The 14,554-nt window shown below is 38.5% G+C and overlaps 1 protein-coding gene across 25 annotated transcripts in view; it reads right to left on the bottom strand.

The window, feature by feature from the left end:
- The window catches only part of R3hdm1 (R3H domain containing 1), a 134,457-nt gene that overhangs the window by 12,907 nt on the left and 106,996 nt on the right, over positions 1-14,554 (bottom strand). For all 25 annotated transcript variants that reach the window (XR_001784078.2, XM_030253185.1, XM_006529417.3 and 22 more), the window contains 4 exons: positions 13,473-13,627; positions 8,280-8,431; positions 3,129-3,232; positions 1,191-1,363 (listed from right to left, as the gene is read on the bottom strand). Coding sequence is in view for 24 of the 25 variants with exons in the window: in XM_030253185.1 (XP_030109045.1) it covers positions 1,191-1,363; positions 3,129-3,232; positions 8,280-8,431; positions 13,473-13,627 (584 nt within the window). In the remaining variant the exon portion in view is untranslated. The remainder of the gene's footprint in view (positions 1-1,190; positions 1,364-3,128; positions 3,233-8,279; positions 8,432-13,472; positions 13,628-14,554) is intronic.

Raw genomic sequence — 14,554 nt, 5'->3', positions numbered from 1 at the left:
CACAATCAGGGCAAGCTCACTATGTAGAACTAAGGATAACTTTGTACTCCTTGTCTTCCTGCTGCCAACTCCTAAGTGCTGTGGTTATAGGCAACTAACACCAGGCCTGGTGTGGTGGTTTCAATAACAATGCTCCCAGAAGCTCACACTGTAATGCTTGATACCTAGTTGGTGGAACTATTTGGAAAAGATTAGAAGGTGTGGCTTTGCTAGAGGAGGTCTGTCACTGGAGGCAGGCTTTGAAGTTCCAAAAAGTTCATGCCATTCCCATCTAGCTTTCTGTATGCCTTGTCTTTGTCAATGTAAGCTCCAAGCTACTGCTCCAGTGCCAAGCCTGTCTACCATCATGTTTCCTGCCATAATGATCATGGCCTCTAATTATCTGCAACTATGAGTCCCAATAAATGATTTATTTTTTAAGTTTCCTTGGTCTTTCTTCAGAGCAACAGAACAGTAACAAAGACATCTGGTGTTTGATTCTTTTTCTTTGCCAATCTTAAATTCTTCTGCTTTAACTTTCTGAATGTTGCACATTTAAAGTTATGAACTAGCATGCCTAGCTCTCTTCTGGTATTTTTTAGGTCAAGTTTATTTTTGGATATAAGTAAGTAGACAAGGGCTGGAGAGATGGCTCAGTGGTTAAAAGCACTGACTGCTTTTCCAGAGGTCCTGAGTTCAATTCCCAGAAACCACATGGTGGCTCACAATCATCTGTAATGGGATCAGATGGCCTCTTTTGGTGTGTATGAAAACAGCAATGGTGTACTTGCATACATTAAATAAAGAAATATTTAAACAAACAAACAAGATGATGAATAAAAATGAGGCACAGATTTGTATGTATGTAATCCCAGTATATAGGAGGCTGAGGCAGGAGGATAAAGAGTTGAGGCCAACCGATGTTACAAAAGACCTTATTTTAAAAGTTGAAAAATAACATCTGAATTTTGATATAAATGTCTGGATGTAAAGAATGTTCAAATGTCCCTACTAGTCTTAGGATTTCAAGTTTAATGTTAAGTCACGGTATGTGAGAAAATGCTGTTTCTAAATAACAAACCAAGCTACAAGTAGTGGTTTATGCTTTTAATCTTAGGGAGGAAGCAGATCAACATGATTTCCAGGCTAGCTAAGACTACACAGCTAGACCCCTACTCAAAAACAAAGAGGTAACACACAAACTACCTTACCTGAACAATATTATCCATGTTGCTAAAGTCCATACACTTCTGTCCTCTCTGGTGGTCACAGTAGTGCTTGTTCTGTTTCCACTGTGGGGGTGAGTGGGTCCGAGACTGTGGGTTATTTGGTAGGTTGAGCTGCATCATTACCATTCCTCCACCAGGTGGCTGCTGTGGCACAGCTGAAATCAGGATAATTAGAACACTGAGACCAGTATATTTTAACAATGAATTGTTATATGAAATACTAGGAAAACAACATTAATTCCACATTTCTGAATAAGTTTTTACAACTATGTATACAAATCAGATTTAAGCTCTAGTGAAACCTGCTGCATACAATTGTGTGTTTAAAAAGGCATTAAAACAAAACCTTTGGAGAAGGTCACGGTGTTACAAATCTGGAATCCCAGCACTGAGGACACAAATTCAGAAGGATCATGTTTGGGCTAGCCTAATCTATGTATCTTTGTAGTATGAACTTACTTCAAACAAACAAAAGCCCAAAGATTCAAGAAAACAAACAAACCAAAAAACCAAACAAACCAAGCAAACAACAACAAACCCTAAAAAGCCAAAACAAAATAAAAAGCAGGAATCCTTTAGACCTAAATGTCTTGAAGGACCTAGTAGAGAAAAAAGTGTGTGTGTATGTATGTATGCTCCCAACTTTTAAAATAATGTTTTCCAAATAAAGACAAATTTTGTGAAAGTATTTTACCAAAATAAGGGGAAGGTTGGGTCATAGTGGTACATCCCTATGATCCCTTTAATACAGATCTCTGTGAGCTTGAGGCCAGCATAGTCTACATGGAGAGTCCAGGATAGCCACGGTTACACTGAGCACACACATCCTTTCTAGTGGGGGAGGAGAAAACGTAGCACATTCTGAGTTGTCCGTTTCTTTTCTTTTTTTAATTGATTTTTATGCTGTGTGTATAGTGCTATCTGTGTGAATGTATGTGTGTATGGACCACGTACATGCAGTGCCTGAGGATGACAGAAGAGGCAAACAAAACCCTAAGAATGGAGTTAGAGCCAGATGTTAGCTACTCTGTAGGTGCGAGGAACAGAATCAGGGTCATCTGGAAAGATAGCCAGTCCTCTTAATTGAAGAGTGGGTTTTTTTGTTTTTGTTTTTTTTGTTTGTTTGTTTGTTTGTTTTTTCGAGACAGGGTTTCTCTGTTTAGCCCTGGCTGTCCTGGAACTCACTTTGTAGTCCAGGCTGGCCTCGAACTCACAGATCCACCTGCCTCTGCCCTCCCGAGTACTGGGATTAAAGGTATGAGCCACCACGCCGGCCTAACTGAAGAGTTTTTTAGTCAGAGAATAAAATGAAGAAATTTCTGTTTCAGGATAATAATTCTGTACTAATTTTTTGTGTTGGGGAAATAGATGAAACGGAGGAAAACATAAACAAAATACTTAAGAGATTACTGCAAAGACATGAAAAGAACACTAAAATCAGCACAGTGAGTAAGGAAATAGGGACTTTCTGAGTACTGCAGGAAGCCACAGAAGAGTCATGAGTCTGAGATCTCTGCATTGGTTACTAGATTAAGGCTGTGGTAAGATAAGTAAAATGGGAAGGAAAATATTGAGTCTGACATGCCTTTAAACTTTTAGCTACATGATTTTGTTACATTAGAAGGAAGATACACTAGGTGTTATCAAAAAGGCAGTAGTTGAGGCCTTACGCCTATTAGATTACCCAGAAAAATCTAGAGAATCAACAGGGCTTGGGGATGGTTCTCCAAGATTACTAACCCCATAGATAGGGGAGAATGAAGGTAGAAGGATGAACCTAGTATTAGAAAAGGAAGGAGAGAGCTGCATGTGACAACCTGACTCAACACACAGGACATGAGTGAGACACTAGAGTGCACATCACCACCCAGGCAGCTGGGAACCAGTCAGCTGACCTCTGCATCAGTCATCTAGGCATACCTGCACACTGGTGGCCTTGGAGCTGTTGAGAGCTGCATGGTGACGTGGTTCGAGGAAACTGTACTTGTTCTGACCCTGGATGTTGTAAGTAACCAACTGCAGAGCTATAGGGTGAAAAAACAAAACACAGAAAACAGCACAATGAGAAACAGATGACCAAACAGTCTTTGAAATAAACATTTCTCTAAATTTATTTAAATGGATATATTTTTTCAGATTGGCTGACAATCTCTGAATTAAGTAATCTCTGAATTGTGATCACTCAGTAAAAACTACTTTATATTCACAATACTGACTGAAACTCTGAAAATATATCCTCTAATCCTACCATTGAAAATTTTACAAATTATTCTAACATATCTTTGTCAGGAAAGGGAAGAAATTTAATTATAATCTCAAAAAAAAAAAAAAAAAGGACAGGATGGCAATTTTGACAATAATTAGACTCAGAAGAAAATGTTATTTCTTGAAAAATATAATAAGCCAGGCAATGGTGGCACATGCCTTTAACCACAAAACTTGGGAGGCAGCAGCAGGCAGATCAAGGACAGCCTGGTCTACAGAGTGAGTTCCAGGATAACCAGGCTTTACAGAGAAACCTGTCTTAAAAAAAGTAATTCCCCCAACCCCACCAAAAACCAAACCAAACCAAACCACCAAAAAAGTAGTAAGAATAAAGACAACGAATCTGACATATTCTAACAAAATAGAAGATAATTAGGTTAAAAAAAAAAACGAACAAATAAACAATTAAAAAAAAAAAACCAACCCCAAGTTGTTGAGATCCTTTGAATGGCATTTATAGTCAAACTATATGGCTTTATTGTAAATCTTCAAAGTTTTCTCTTTTAGCAAGTTCTTTCAGGCTAATGATATGAAGTTATAGAATAATGAACTCACAGACAGTCAGGGATCTTAATTTATATTAGCCTGATCAGTCTCTGTTTTGTCATCTTCCTATTGAAAAGTTTAAATAAGTATTACTTAATAACTTCATCCATTTCTTGGAACTATCTCATATAACTGCATTAAAAACACCAGTTTAAATGTAACTGCCAATGAAGTAGAAATTACAAAGATGTCAGAAAACACAATAGATATGATCAGTCAAATCTATCGACAGGCAATTCTTAGTACATATTCAGAAATTGCAAAGTATTTATGGGGTACACTCGTTTTACTTAAGGGATTACAAATAATAATAATAATAAAGGTATGACTGGCATAATGGGCATATGCATCTAAAGAATTCTTTACGGATAAATATACTAAAATGTTCATGAATAAAATGATACCTGGTATCTACAGGAGGATGATCTGGAGAGCTGGCTCAGTGGTACAAAGCACTTACTGCTCTTGCAAAGAACACGTTTGATTCCTAGAGTGGTAGCTCACAACAGTAAAAAAACTCCAGTCCCTTGGGATCCACTGCCCTCTTTTGACCTCCAAGGGTAACAGGCATGCAAGTGGTGCTTGCATATACATTCAGGCAAGCATGCATACCCATAAAATAATAAATAAGTCTAAAAAAAACAATAAAACTCTAGATGACGAGGCAGAAGCAGAGGTTTAGATGAAAATACAATAGTTATTGTTAAGTGTTAAGTGTGAATATATGAGGATTCTGCATGTATTTGTTTATATTTACATGTTTTAAGAATGCCCAATAATAGCATTTTTAAAGCTTTGTGATTAATTATTGGCAACATACACATAGATTTATATGAAATTCATGCTGATGATTGCTTAATAATAACAATTATCTTTGCTGCTTAAGTGGTAGTAAGCCAATAGTTCAATTAAATGGAAAGAGAAAGGAATTAAAAGGAGCGTTAAAGTTCTTTGAGGGGCTGAAAAATTGGCTCACATGATAAAAAATGTTGTATTCTTTCTCTCTCCCTTTTCTTTTCCTTTCCTCTTCTCTCCTCTCCACTCTTCTCTCCCTCCCCCCTTACTTTGCTGTTAGTTATGCCCAGAACATATTACATGAGTCTGAGCTATAGAAATAATATAGCTTAAGCAACTGTCTGGAGAATTTTCCAGGTTTCCCTGGCCCACAGAGAGAGCCCATCACCTGCTCTTGTTCATATGCCCATGGTCTACTCATCATGAGGTCCCCTTGATCTCAACACAGGTGTGCCCACCTTATGCCCTCTCTCATGTAAACAAACAAACAAACAAAAAAGGTTCTATCTACTAAAGAACAAATGAGATGTTCTGAGAAGACAACTTAGCAGTAAGAAGAATACTTTTTATTTTATTTATTTAATGAATTTGTAATCTTTTGTTACTTACTCTGTTATTTCTACAGAAGCCATATTGTGGTTGCCACTGTAGGTGAGAACGCACTAGTTTGCTCATAAAAAAAAACAAAAACAAAAAACAAAAAAAAAAACTTATGGCAAAAAACATTTAACAGCCGGGCGGTGGTGGTGCATGCCTTTAATCCCAGCAGTTGGGAGGTAGAGGCAGGCGGATTTCTGAGATTTCTGCCCAGGACAGCCAGGGCTACACAGAGAAAGCCTGTCTCAAAAAACCAAGCCCCCCCCGCCCCCCAAAAAAAACCCAAAGACATGAGCCACCATGTCTGGCATCTTTTCAATCTCAATATACAGCCCTGGCTGGTCTGGAACTAAGAGAAATCTGCCAGACTCTGCCTCTTGCCTTCAGAGTACCTAGATAAAAGGGGTATGTCTACACACTTTTCTTTTTGCAGTGATCAAACTCAGGGCACTGCAAAGTCATTTGCCACTGAGCTTAAAAAGTTTTTTTTGTTTATTTGTTTGTTTTAGGATTTATTTAGTTTTTTTGTGTATTAACTGTTTGCCTGGGCTGGAGAGATGGCTCAGTGGTTAAGAGTACTGACAGCTCTTCCAAAGGTCCTGAGTTCAAATCCCAGCAACCACATGGTGGCTCGAAGCTATCTGTAATGAGATCTGATGCCCTCTTCTGGTGTGCCTGAAGACAGTATATTTATATATAACAAATAAATCTTTAAAAAAATATTGTTTGCCTAAATGTATCTATATGCATTGTATGTGTGCCTGGTGCCTGGGGAAGTCAGAAGAGGGCTTCATATTCCCTGGAACTAGAGTTTCAAAAGGTTGTGAACCATGTTATGGGTGATGGAAACTCAATCTAGGTCCTCCGCAAGAGCAATTGAGCCCTTTCTCCAGCTGCAACTCCCAACAATGGTGCACAGATCTCCAAACTATATTCATCTGGCATATCTGAGGATTTATGCCTTACTATTTTTTACTCATTTTTTAGGCTAAATGTTGGAAACTTACTCTTTAATAGCAGCAAAAGTAAAATTGCATCAAACAATACAAATTAGATTGACCGACTTTATTACTAACAACTATATTAAGGATGCTTGAGAAAAAACCAAATAGAAAACAAAACAAAACTAGAAGCTTAGGAGCAATAACTAAAAGTTCAAGGAAGGTATAAGGAGTAGGGCCAAAGGGCACACTTGGGAGTTACTAGGATACACATGGGGGTTAATAAGGCATATTTCGGAGATACTAGGGCACTCTTGGGATTAGAAAGGCACACTTGAGGGTAACTAGGGCACACTTGGGATGTCACTAGGACAAATATAGGGGTTACTAGGGCACACTTACAGAAAAAGGCTTAGAGTTGGCTTTCTTCATCATCCTTTCATAAAGATTCTGTGATACAAACATTTTCAAAGAGTTCTAAAATAAAGGTTTCTATGTACATTAGGTTGCCCTCTGAGATTATAGATCAAAAGAGATAAATATTATGCTTTTGAATTTCAAGTTAAAAATGGAAAAATGAAGGGTAAAATAGTAGAAAAATCCCTTAAAACAAGTGCTTTGAACAATACTTTCAAGGACAAGCAAATTAGTATTAGTCATGTCAGGAAGGGTTCAGAAGGTCCCAAAAAGTGAGAGAAGCTCAGTGAGAGCAACCCCAAAATAGTATCAGAGCAAACACCAAGAAATAATTATGCCAGGCCAGGCCTTTATTCCCAGCACTTGGGACACAAAGGCAGATGGAGCTCTGATTTTGAGGCAAGCTTGAACACACAAGTTCCAGTGTGTAGGTATTTGTATACGTTAAGTACATGAGTTCAATTGCCTGTGGGGCCAGAGGCATCAAATCCCATCAAGTTGGAGTTACAGACTACTCTGAGCCACCAAGTACTCTTAACTGTTAAGCCATCTTTCCACACTGTATTTTTTTTTTCTTTTTTAATAATTTTTACATTTCCAATGCTATCCCAAAAGTCCCCCATACCCTCCCCCCCCCACCCCCTACCTCCCCACTCCCACTTTTTGGCCTGTACTGGGGCATATAAAGTTTCCATGACCAATGGGCCTCTCTTTCCAGTGATGGCCGACTAGGCCATCTTTTGATACATATGCAGCTAGAGACAAGAGCTCTGGGGTACTGGTTAGTTCATATTGTTGTTCCACCTATAGGGTTGCAGTTCCCTTTAGCTCCTTGGGTAATTTCTCTAGCTCCTCCATTGGGGGCCCTGTGATCCATCCAATAGCTGACTGTGAGCATCCACTTCTGTGTTTGCTAGGCCCCAGCATAGTCTCACAAGAGACAGCTATATCAGGGTCCTTTCAGCAAAATCTTGCTAGTGAATGTAATGGTGTCAGCGTTTGGAGGCTGATTATGGGATGGATCCCTGGATCTGTATTTTCAAAGATTTTAAATTCACATAAATCTCCATTTTCATTCTGTAACAGCTTTACTTTACAGGGAATGGAATGATTAGCTTATGCCAATATTTAAAAATCAATAAAAAGGGGCTTGATGATGGCTCAGCAGGTAAGAGCATGGCAGAGCATCCACATCCAGTTTCTAGCACCTATATGGAGGGTCACTGCCATCTGTAACTTCAGTTCCAGGGGATCTAATGGCCTCTTCTAACCACCCCTGGGTACTGCATACATGTAGTGCACTTATATACATGCAAAAAAATCACAGACATAAAAAAATTTAAAAACAATTATTAAATAGTCAGCATGATACCTTTTCTTTTTAAAGACAAAATGATTTTTAGTAATTCAGTTAAACGTAGCCCTTTGGTCAACTTTCAATGGAGTAGCACACCATATACCTGGCGAACAGTGGGAAGCCAGGAAGAGTAGGCTTTGTAGTCATGCTCACCTTAAATTACTTTGTTGGCCAGGTGGAATGACACTGTAATAGACTGGCATTCCTGTTGTGGGCAGAGATCCTTGATTAGACTGATTAGGGAACACAACAGGCTGTTGATAAGTCTGATGGGCAATTCCTTGAGAACCTTGAGGCAGTGAAACCTAAAATTTGAAAGACAATTTAAATAGAAAAAAATTAATTTCTAAGTCCTGGAGATGTTCATGTCAAGATCCTATATATGTGTAAAGCATTACTAGTTAAAATAAGCTTACCACAACATCACCACAATGGTCTACGTGCCCTTGGGGCAGGTACTCATTTTGACTGACTTATGAATCATAAAATAGGTTAAGTGCATTCAATTTTGAAAGATATGCTTTATCCTTAAAAAAGTTATTTTAAAAAAGAAGCCCAGGCAAAATGATGATCTTGTGACAAGGAAGAGCCATCTACTTTACCTCAGACAAAGCTGACAAGGGCTTAGGTCATACCAAGAGCTGTGGAGCTTCAGTTGTCCAGATGAGGCACCATCTCCTCATTTAACTAGCTAGGAAACACTGGGCAAATAACTTTACTGCTCTGAGGTACCTCAGTTCCATATCAGAAAAGCTGGAAATGTGTCTCCAACATAGGCAAGGACAGACTGACCTGATTTGAGATAGAACATTTAAAGGATTTAGCTCAGCAAGCATCTGAACTGAATTTTCAATTCTCCATGAGAAACTGGATGGTCTTGGTAGATCTTAACTCTCTATCTACTTCAGTTCTTTGGTCTCTAAATCAGAAACCCCAAGGCACAATGAAGTTTCCTGATTATAAATGCACATGAAATTACAGTGGGCTACTGTGTTTTTATTGAATACCTCTAACACATAATGTATGAGGTAACAATGGCACAAGAGATGGCCACAGACAAGGAGAACACTATTGCGCACTTACTGCCAGGTTCCAGATGCTTTGTGCATTATCTCATTAAAACATACCATCTGCCCAAGAAAGTACTTTCATAAATCTTTGGGGATTTTTGTTCTGTTTCTGTTTTCTGTTGCTGTATAGGTATTATTTGAGGCAGGGACTTGCTTTTCTAACTGGCCTTAAAAGTGTGTTGCAACCAGATAATGGTGACACACGCCTTTGATCCCAGCACTTGGGAGGCAGAGGCAGGCAAATTTCTGAGTTTGAGGCTAGCCTGGTCTACAAAGTGAGTTCCAGGACAGCCAGGGCTACACAGAGAAACGCTGTCTCGAAAAACAAAACAAAACAAAAGTGTGTTGCAAACCAGGCTGGCCTGAAACTTGCTGTAGTCCTCCTGGCTCTGCCTCTAAAATACTGGTATTACAGGTGTGTGCAACTGTGACTGGCAACATTCCTGTTTTATAGATAAGTTTATTGGAGTTAAGTAATTTCTCTAAAGGTGTATTGCATTCCAGATTAGTGAGTACTACACAGCAAAACTCAGCTTTTAAAAATGGTTAATTAACCTTTAATTCTTATTTATGTAACATAACATATTTCTGAAATGCAACCCGCAGCCAACCAGTCATCTCAAAGTTCAGAGTAAACTCTTAACTACTTTTTCTCTGGAGCATTTATTTCAAATTAAAAACAAACTGATTTATCCATCTTTGTAAAATATAACACATTTTAGTCTTTTTGATTACTTAGAAGGTATATACTTTTCTGAGATTATTTCCAATTATATAAGTTACAGAGAAAAAAATGACACAGCTTTATTGGGCCAACTAAAGCAATTTAAGTAAGTTTCTGTGTCTGTACATACTTGTGTGTAGATGTATGTACTGATACACTGAGAACAGAGGCTGACACTGGGTCTATCTCAATCCTTCTCCATCTTATATTTTTAGACACAATTTCTCACTGAACTCAAAGTTAACCAGTTTCACTAAGCTGGCTGACCAGCAAGCCCAGGGACTCCCCTGTTTACATCACCCCAGCACTAAAATCAGTGTACAGCTCATTTTGTGGGTGAAGATGGACCTCGGGTCCTGATAACTGCAAAGGAAGCGATATATACTAAGTCATTTCTCCAGCACTCAAGTAGTTCAAGGCCAGCCTGGTAGCCAGACCTACACAGTTAGATGGTTTCAAAAAACAAAATAAACAACAACAACAAAATCTGAATTCCGAGAGAGAGAGAGAGAGAGAGAGAGAGAGAGAGAGAGAGAGAGAGAGAAGAAATGCTGCTTAAGAATGTGTTGCTTATCAGGACGTGGTGACACACGTCTTTAATCCCAGCACTCAGGAGGCAGAGGTAGGCGGATTTCTGAGTTCGAGGCCAGCCTGGTCTACAGAGTGAGTTCCAGGACAGCCAGAGCTATACAGAGAAACGCTGTCTCGAAAAACCAAAAAAAAAAAAAAAAAAAAAAAAAAAAAAGAATGTGTTGCTTTGGAACACACTGATAAGGATGTATTATTTGGCCTAGCTTGTTTTTCAGATGACAGTTTATTACTATTGAACTCATCTACCTAAAACAGTAGGAACATGACAAAGGAAAGTCCTACTCACAGATGGATAACACTTCCTCTAACCACTTATCCAGTGTGAGGACTGCTTGATATACCATGAGACTTTGCAAGAGATGCATGTTATAGTGCAAGCGTAATGCTTCAATCCCCAGAACTTCAAAAATAACATGTCCTTGTAAAAAACAGGAACTATTCTGAATATCCAGCTCCATTTGAAAATTGCTAAATTGACTGGGTGGTGGTGGCACTCACCTTTAATCCCAGCACTTAGGGAGGCAGAGGCAGGCGGATCTCTATGAGATAGAAGCCAGCCTGGTCTACAGAGTGAGTTCCAGGACACGGCTACCCAGAAACTTTGTCTTAAAAGAAACAACAACAAGAAAGGCAGCAACAACAATAATAACAAAATATACTAACAAAGCTATACATTATTTAAAATGACATTTCTCTCAATAATCTGCGAGTTCTTAAAATCCAAGGGCAAATTTCTTTTACGAGAATCTGCAGCAGCAGCAGCAGCAGCAGCAGCAGCAGCAGCAGCAGCAGCAGCAGCGAGCTGCTTGGTACTCTGGGTTAGATAAGAAGACCAGAGTCCTCTAGATGTTAGAGGGGTGGTCTGGCTTGTTGCCAACCCTGACTGTGTAGGTAATGGGAAGCTTATGTGGTATGTGACTAGGTCATGAATGGATGGTACTGTAAAAGGCACAGCAGACAGCACGGAGAAGAAAAGAAAGGAAACATTTTCGCATGTCTCCTTTTTGTAATTCCTGTGTATTATCAACAGGCTTCAAAGCCAGACACTCCTGATTTCTTTATCACAGTTCCTTGACAATTTCACATTGGATATATAACTGCTTATATCCTTCCCATCCTCTGAATAGCTTTACGATTAATTTATGCCTGAGCTATTAAAAACATAGGTGAAGGCTATTTTAAAATAGTATCTCTCTGTGTAACCATGTCTAGCCTTGAACTATGTAGATCAGGCTGGCCTGGAACTCACAGATATTCACTTCTGCCTGTGAGCCACCATGCTCACTGCTTCATTCATGATCTCTTTGTTACTAGTCTGTACAAGATCACCAATATGTTTACCTATGTTTACACAGAATCTATGTACAGTTCTCTTCACAATAAGTTAATTTTTTTCTCTATTTGAATGAAAATGACCTTTCAACTTATTTCCAAACTTACCATTCCTTAGATATGAAAAACCAGGAGGCTAATAAACCAAAACCACTTATAAATTACTTCCTATACTGGTTAGTTTTTATTGTCAACTTGGCATGTGAGAAGAAGGAACCTCAATTTGCATACATTATACTTGCTTGTGGGCACGGCTGTATGGAATTTTATCAATAACTAATTGATGTATGAGGACCCAAACACTGTGGACAGGTGGGCCTGGTCTATGTAAAACAGATAGGCATTTAAGCCTAGGAGCAAGTCTACCTTGTTGGAGCTCTTTCTCTGATAAATAGCTTGTACACTGTAAGATGATGCAAACCCTCTTTTCCCAAGTTGCTTTTGGTCATGGTGTCTATCACTGCAACAGAAAGCCAACTAGAACACTCCCTAAAGAAGAAAAAAGGAAAAGCAAATTCCTGAAAACTGTCATGTCATAGTAAAGAGATCTGTTTATCTGGGGAACAATGAACCTTCTAGATCTATAAATCAGATTCTACGACATTTGTATTTTATTCATTTATTTGAGACAAAGTCTCACTGTATTAGCCCTGACTGACTTGGAACTCAGTATGTAGACTAGGCTGGCTTTCAATTCACAGAGATCTGTGTTTATTCTTACAATCCAGTGCTGGGTTTAAATGTGTGTACCACCATGCCTGGCCTTCCATGGCTTTCTTTGGTTTTGGTTTGAGTCAGCGTTTCACAGTATAGCTCTAGCAGTCCTGAAACCCTCTATGTAGACCAGGCTGGCCTTGAACTCACAGAGATCTGCTTGACTCTGCTTCCTGAATACTAAGAGTAAAGGTATGCACTACCATGGCCACTAACATGGCACTTTAAATATATGATAAATCATTTTGGAGACTGAAGTAAATGGTAGTTTTGTTTGGGAAATGGCACTTATATACAAATCCGACAAATATGAACTGATGGTAAGAATAACCACATCTTATATCAAATACTTATTCCTCACTTCTATTTACCTTTCTATTCCTCTCTCTCCCCAAAGGAGTTTTTAGAAAAGTGAACAATATAATAAAATACTTGCTGATACAGTTGTATAGTTGGAAACACAGTACCAGGCAAAACGTACAGGCCAGTATCAATGTGATTCAAATATTCAAATAACTAACAAAAATTGTAGGATGATGTCCTCTTACAAAAGCATTTTGTGGACATTAAAGGGACAGAGTAGCTGAGTGTGATGGTAAATGCACGTGGAGGACCATGGCCTTGAAGACAGAGCAGGCTGCACAGTCAACGCTAAGCTGGCCAAGGCCAGCTACAAAGTAAGACCTGGTTTCAAAAACTCAAATCAAAATCAAACATTTAAAGCAAAGACACAAAAGAACAGAAATAACACAATGCAGTCAGGCAGTCATAGAGCTTATTGTGTGAGCCCAGACTGGCTTTAACCTGTAATCTCTTTGCCTCAGCTTCTCAAATGCTAGGTGAGTGGCTGTACCACAGCTATGATTCAGTTGCTCTGAAACCATCTATCCCTAAAGCAGGTGAGAGAAAACATACCTGATATGATGGCACTGAGGGGTAGGGGATGACCACTCCTTGGATATGAGGTCCAGTGCTGTTTGGCTGGCCTCCCATGAGGCTCTGACTCTGCGGTGACTGAACTCCAACTATTCCTTGGTAGTTTTGCTGCTGGTTGGGCATAACTTGATAACCTGCAATGGCAAAATGAGTTAAACCTTGTTTTGTGTTTATTGTAAATAATAGTATACTTCTGTATTTTAAATTAAGCTCTATGTGATCAAATATATCAGAATTTTATTTAATCAGCACTCTCTAAGCCTAAAATAATATTTACAATGCTTACCATGAAATAAAATTCTCAACCCTCCCCTAAATATATTAAAATAAAATATATGTGTAAAGACTTCTATGGGTGAGGAAATTCACTGGGTCACAGACTTGGCTAACACAGAACAAGCACTATGCAGTTTGTATCACAACGCTTAGGACAACTAGTCTTTGGGGATTAGTATGCCCTACAGAATTTGTTAGGACCCTGCCTAATACTTCACACTAGTAAGAATAGAATATTGAATGTGTATGTAGACCTGTGAACCTATGTAAGTTGCATATAATCAGTGGCCCTGCTGAGGACAAAGAGTACGCATGTGCAAGGAGTGGGTTTTTCCGATGGATTTATGATTTTTGTCTTTTCCAAAAGAACAGAAGAAACAAAATGAAAATCAACAAAACACATCAAGACATGAATCAATTTAGGAATGTACCAGAAACATAAAGTGGTCCTTTTTAATGAACCATTTCCTCAATGTACTATTAAATTGATCCAACAGAGAAACAGACCATTAAGAAGATTAAACTTGATTGCTTACTTAAGTAGTAAGAACGTAGGTTTACTTTTATGAAGTAAACTTTTTACTTATAAGAATCTATGATGATAGCTTAGAATATCAATTGTATTTTGTTACTCAAGTCTAAGAACATTCTTTTATGAATACCAACTAATGCAATAAAGATTTCTAAACATTACTAAAAATTCTTTCACTAAAAAAAAAAAAGAAAAATTGACTAAAGTTACCATTTAGCTTTAGTGCACTGAAAAGTTTTTACAAAGGACACCA

The sequence above is a fragment of the Mus musculus genome, chromosome 1 (genome assembly GCF_000001635.26).
Source record: "Mus musculus strain C57BL/6J chromosome 1, GRCm38.p6 C57BL/6J".
NCBI classification, from domain to species: Eukaryota; Metazoa; Chordata; class Mammalia; order Rodentia; family Muridae; genus Mus; species Mus musculus.
This window is presented reverse-complemented; position numbering and strand designations above follow the sequence as displayed.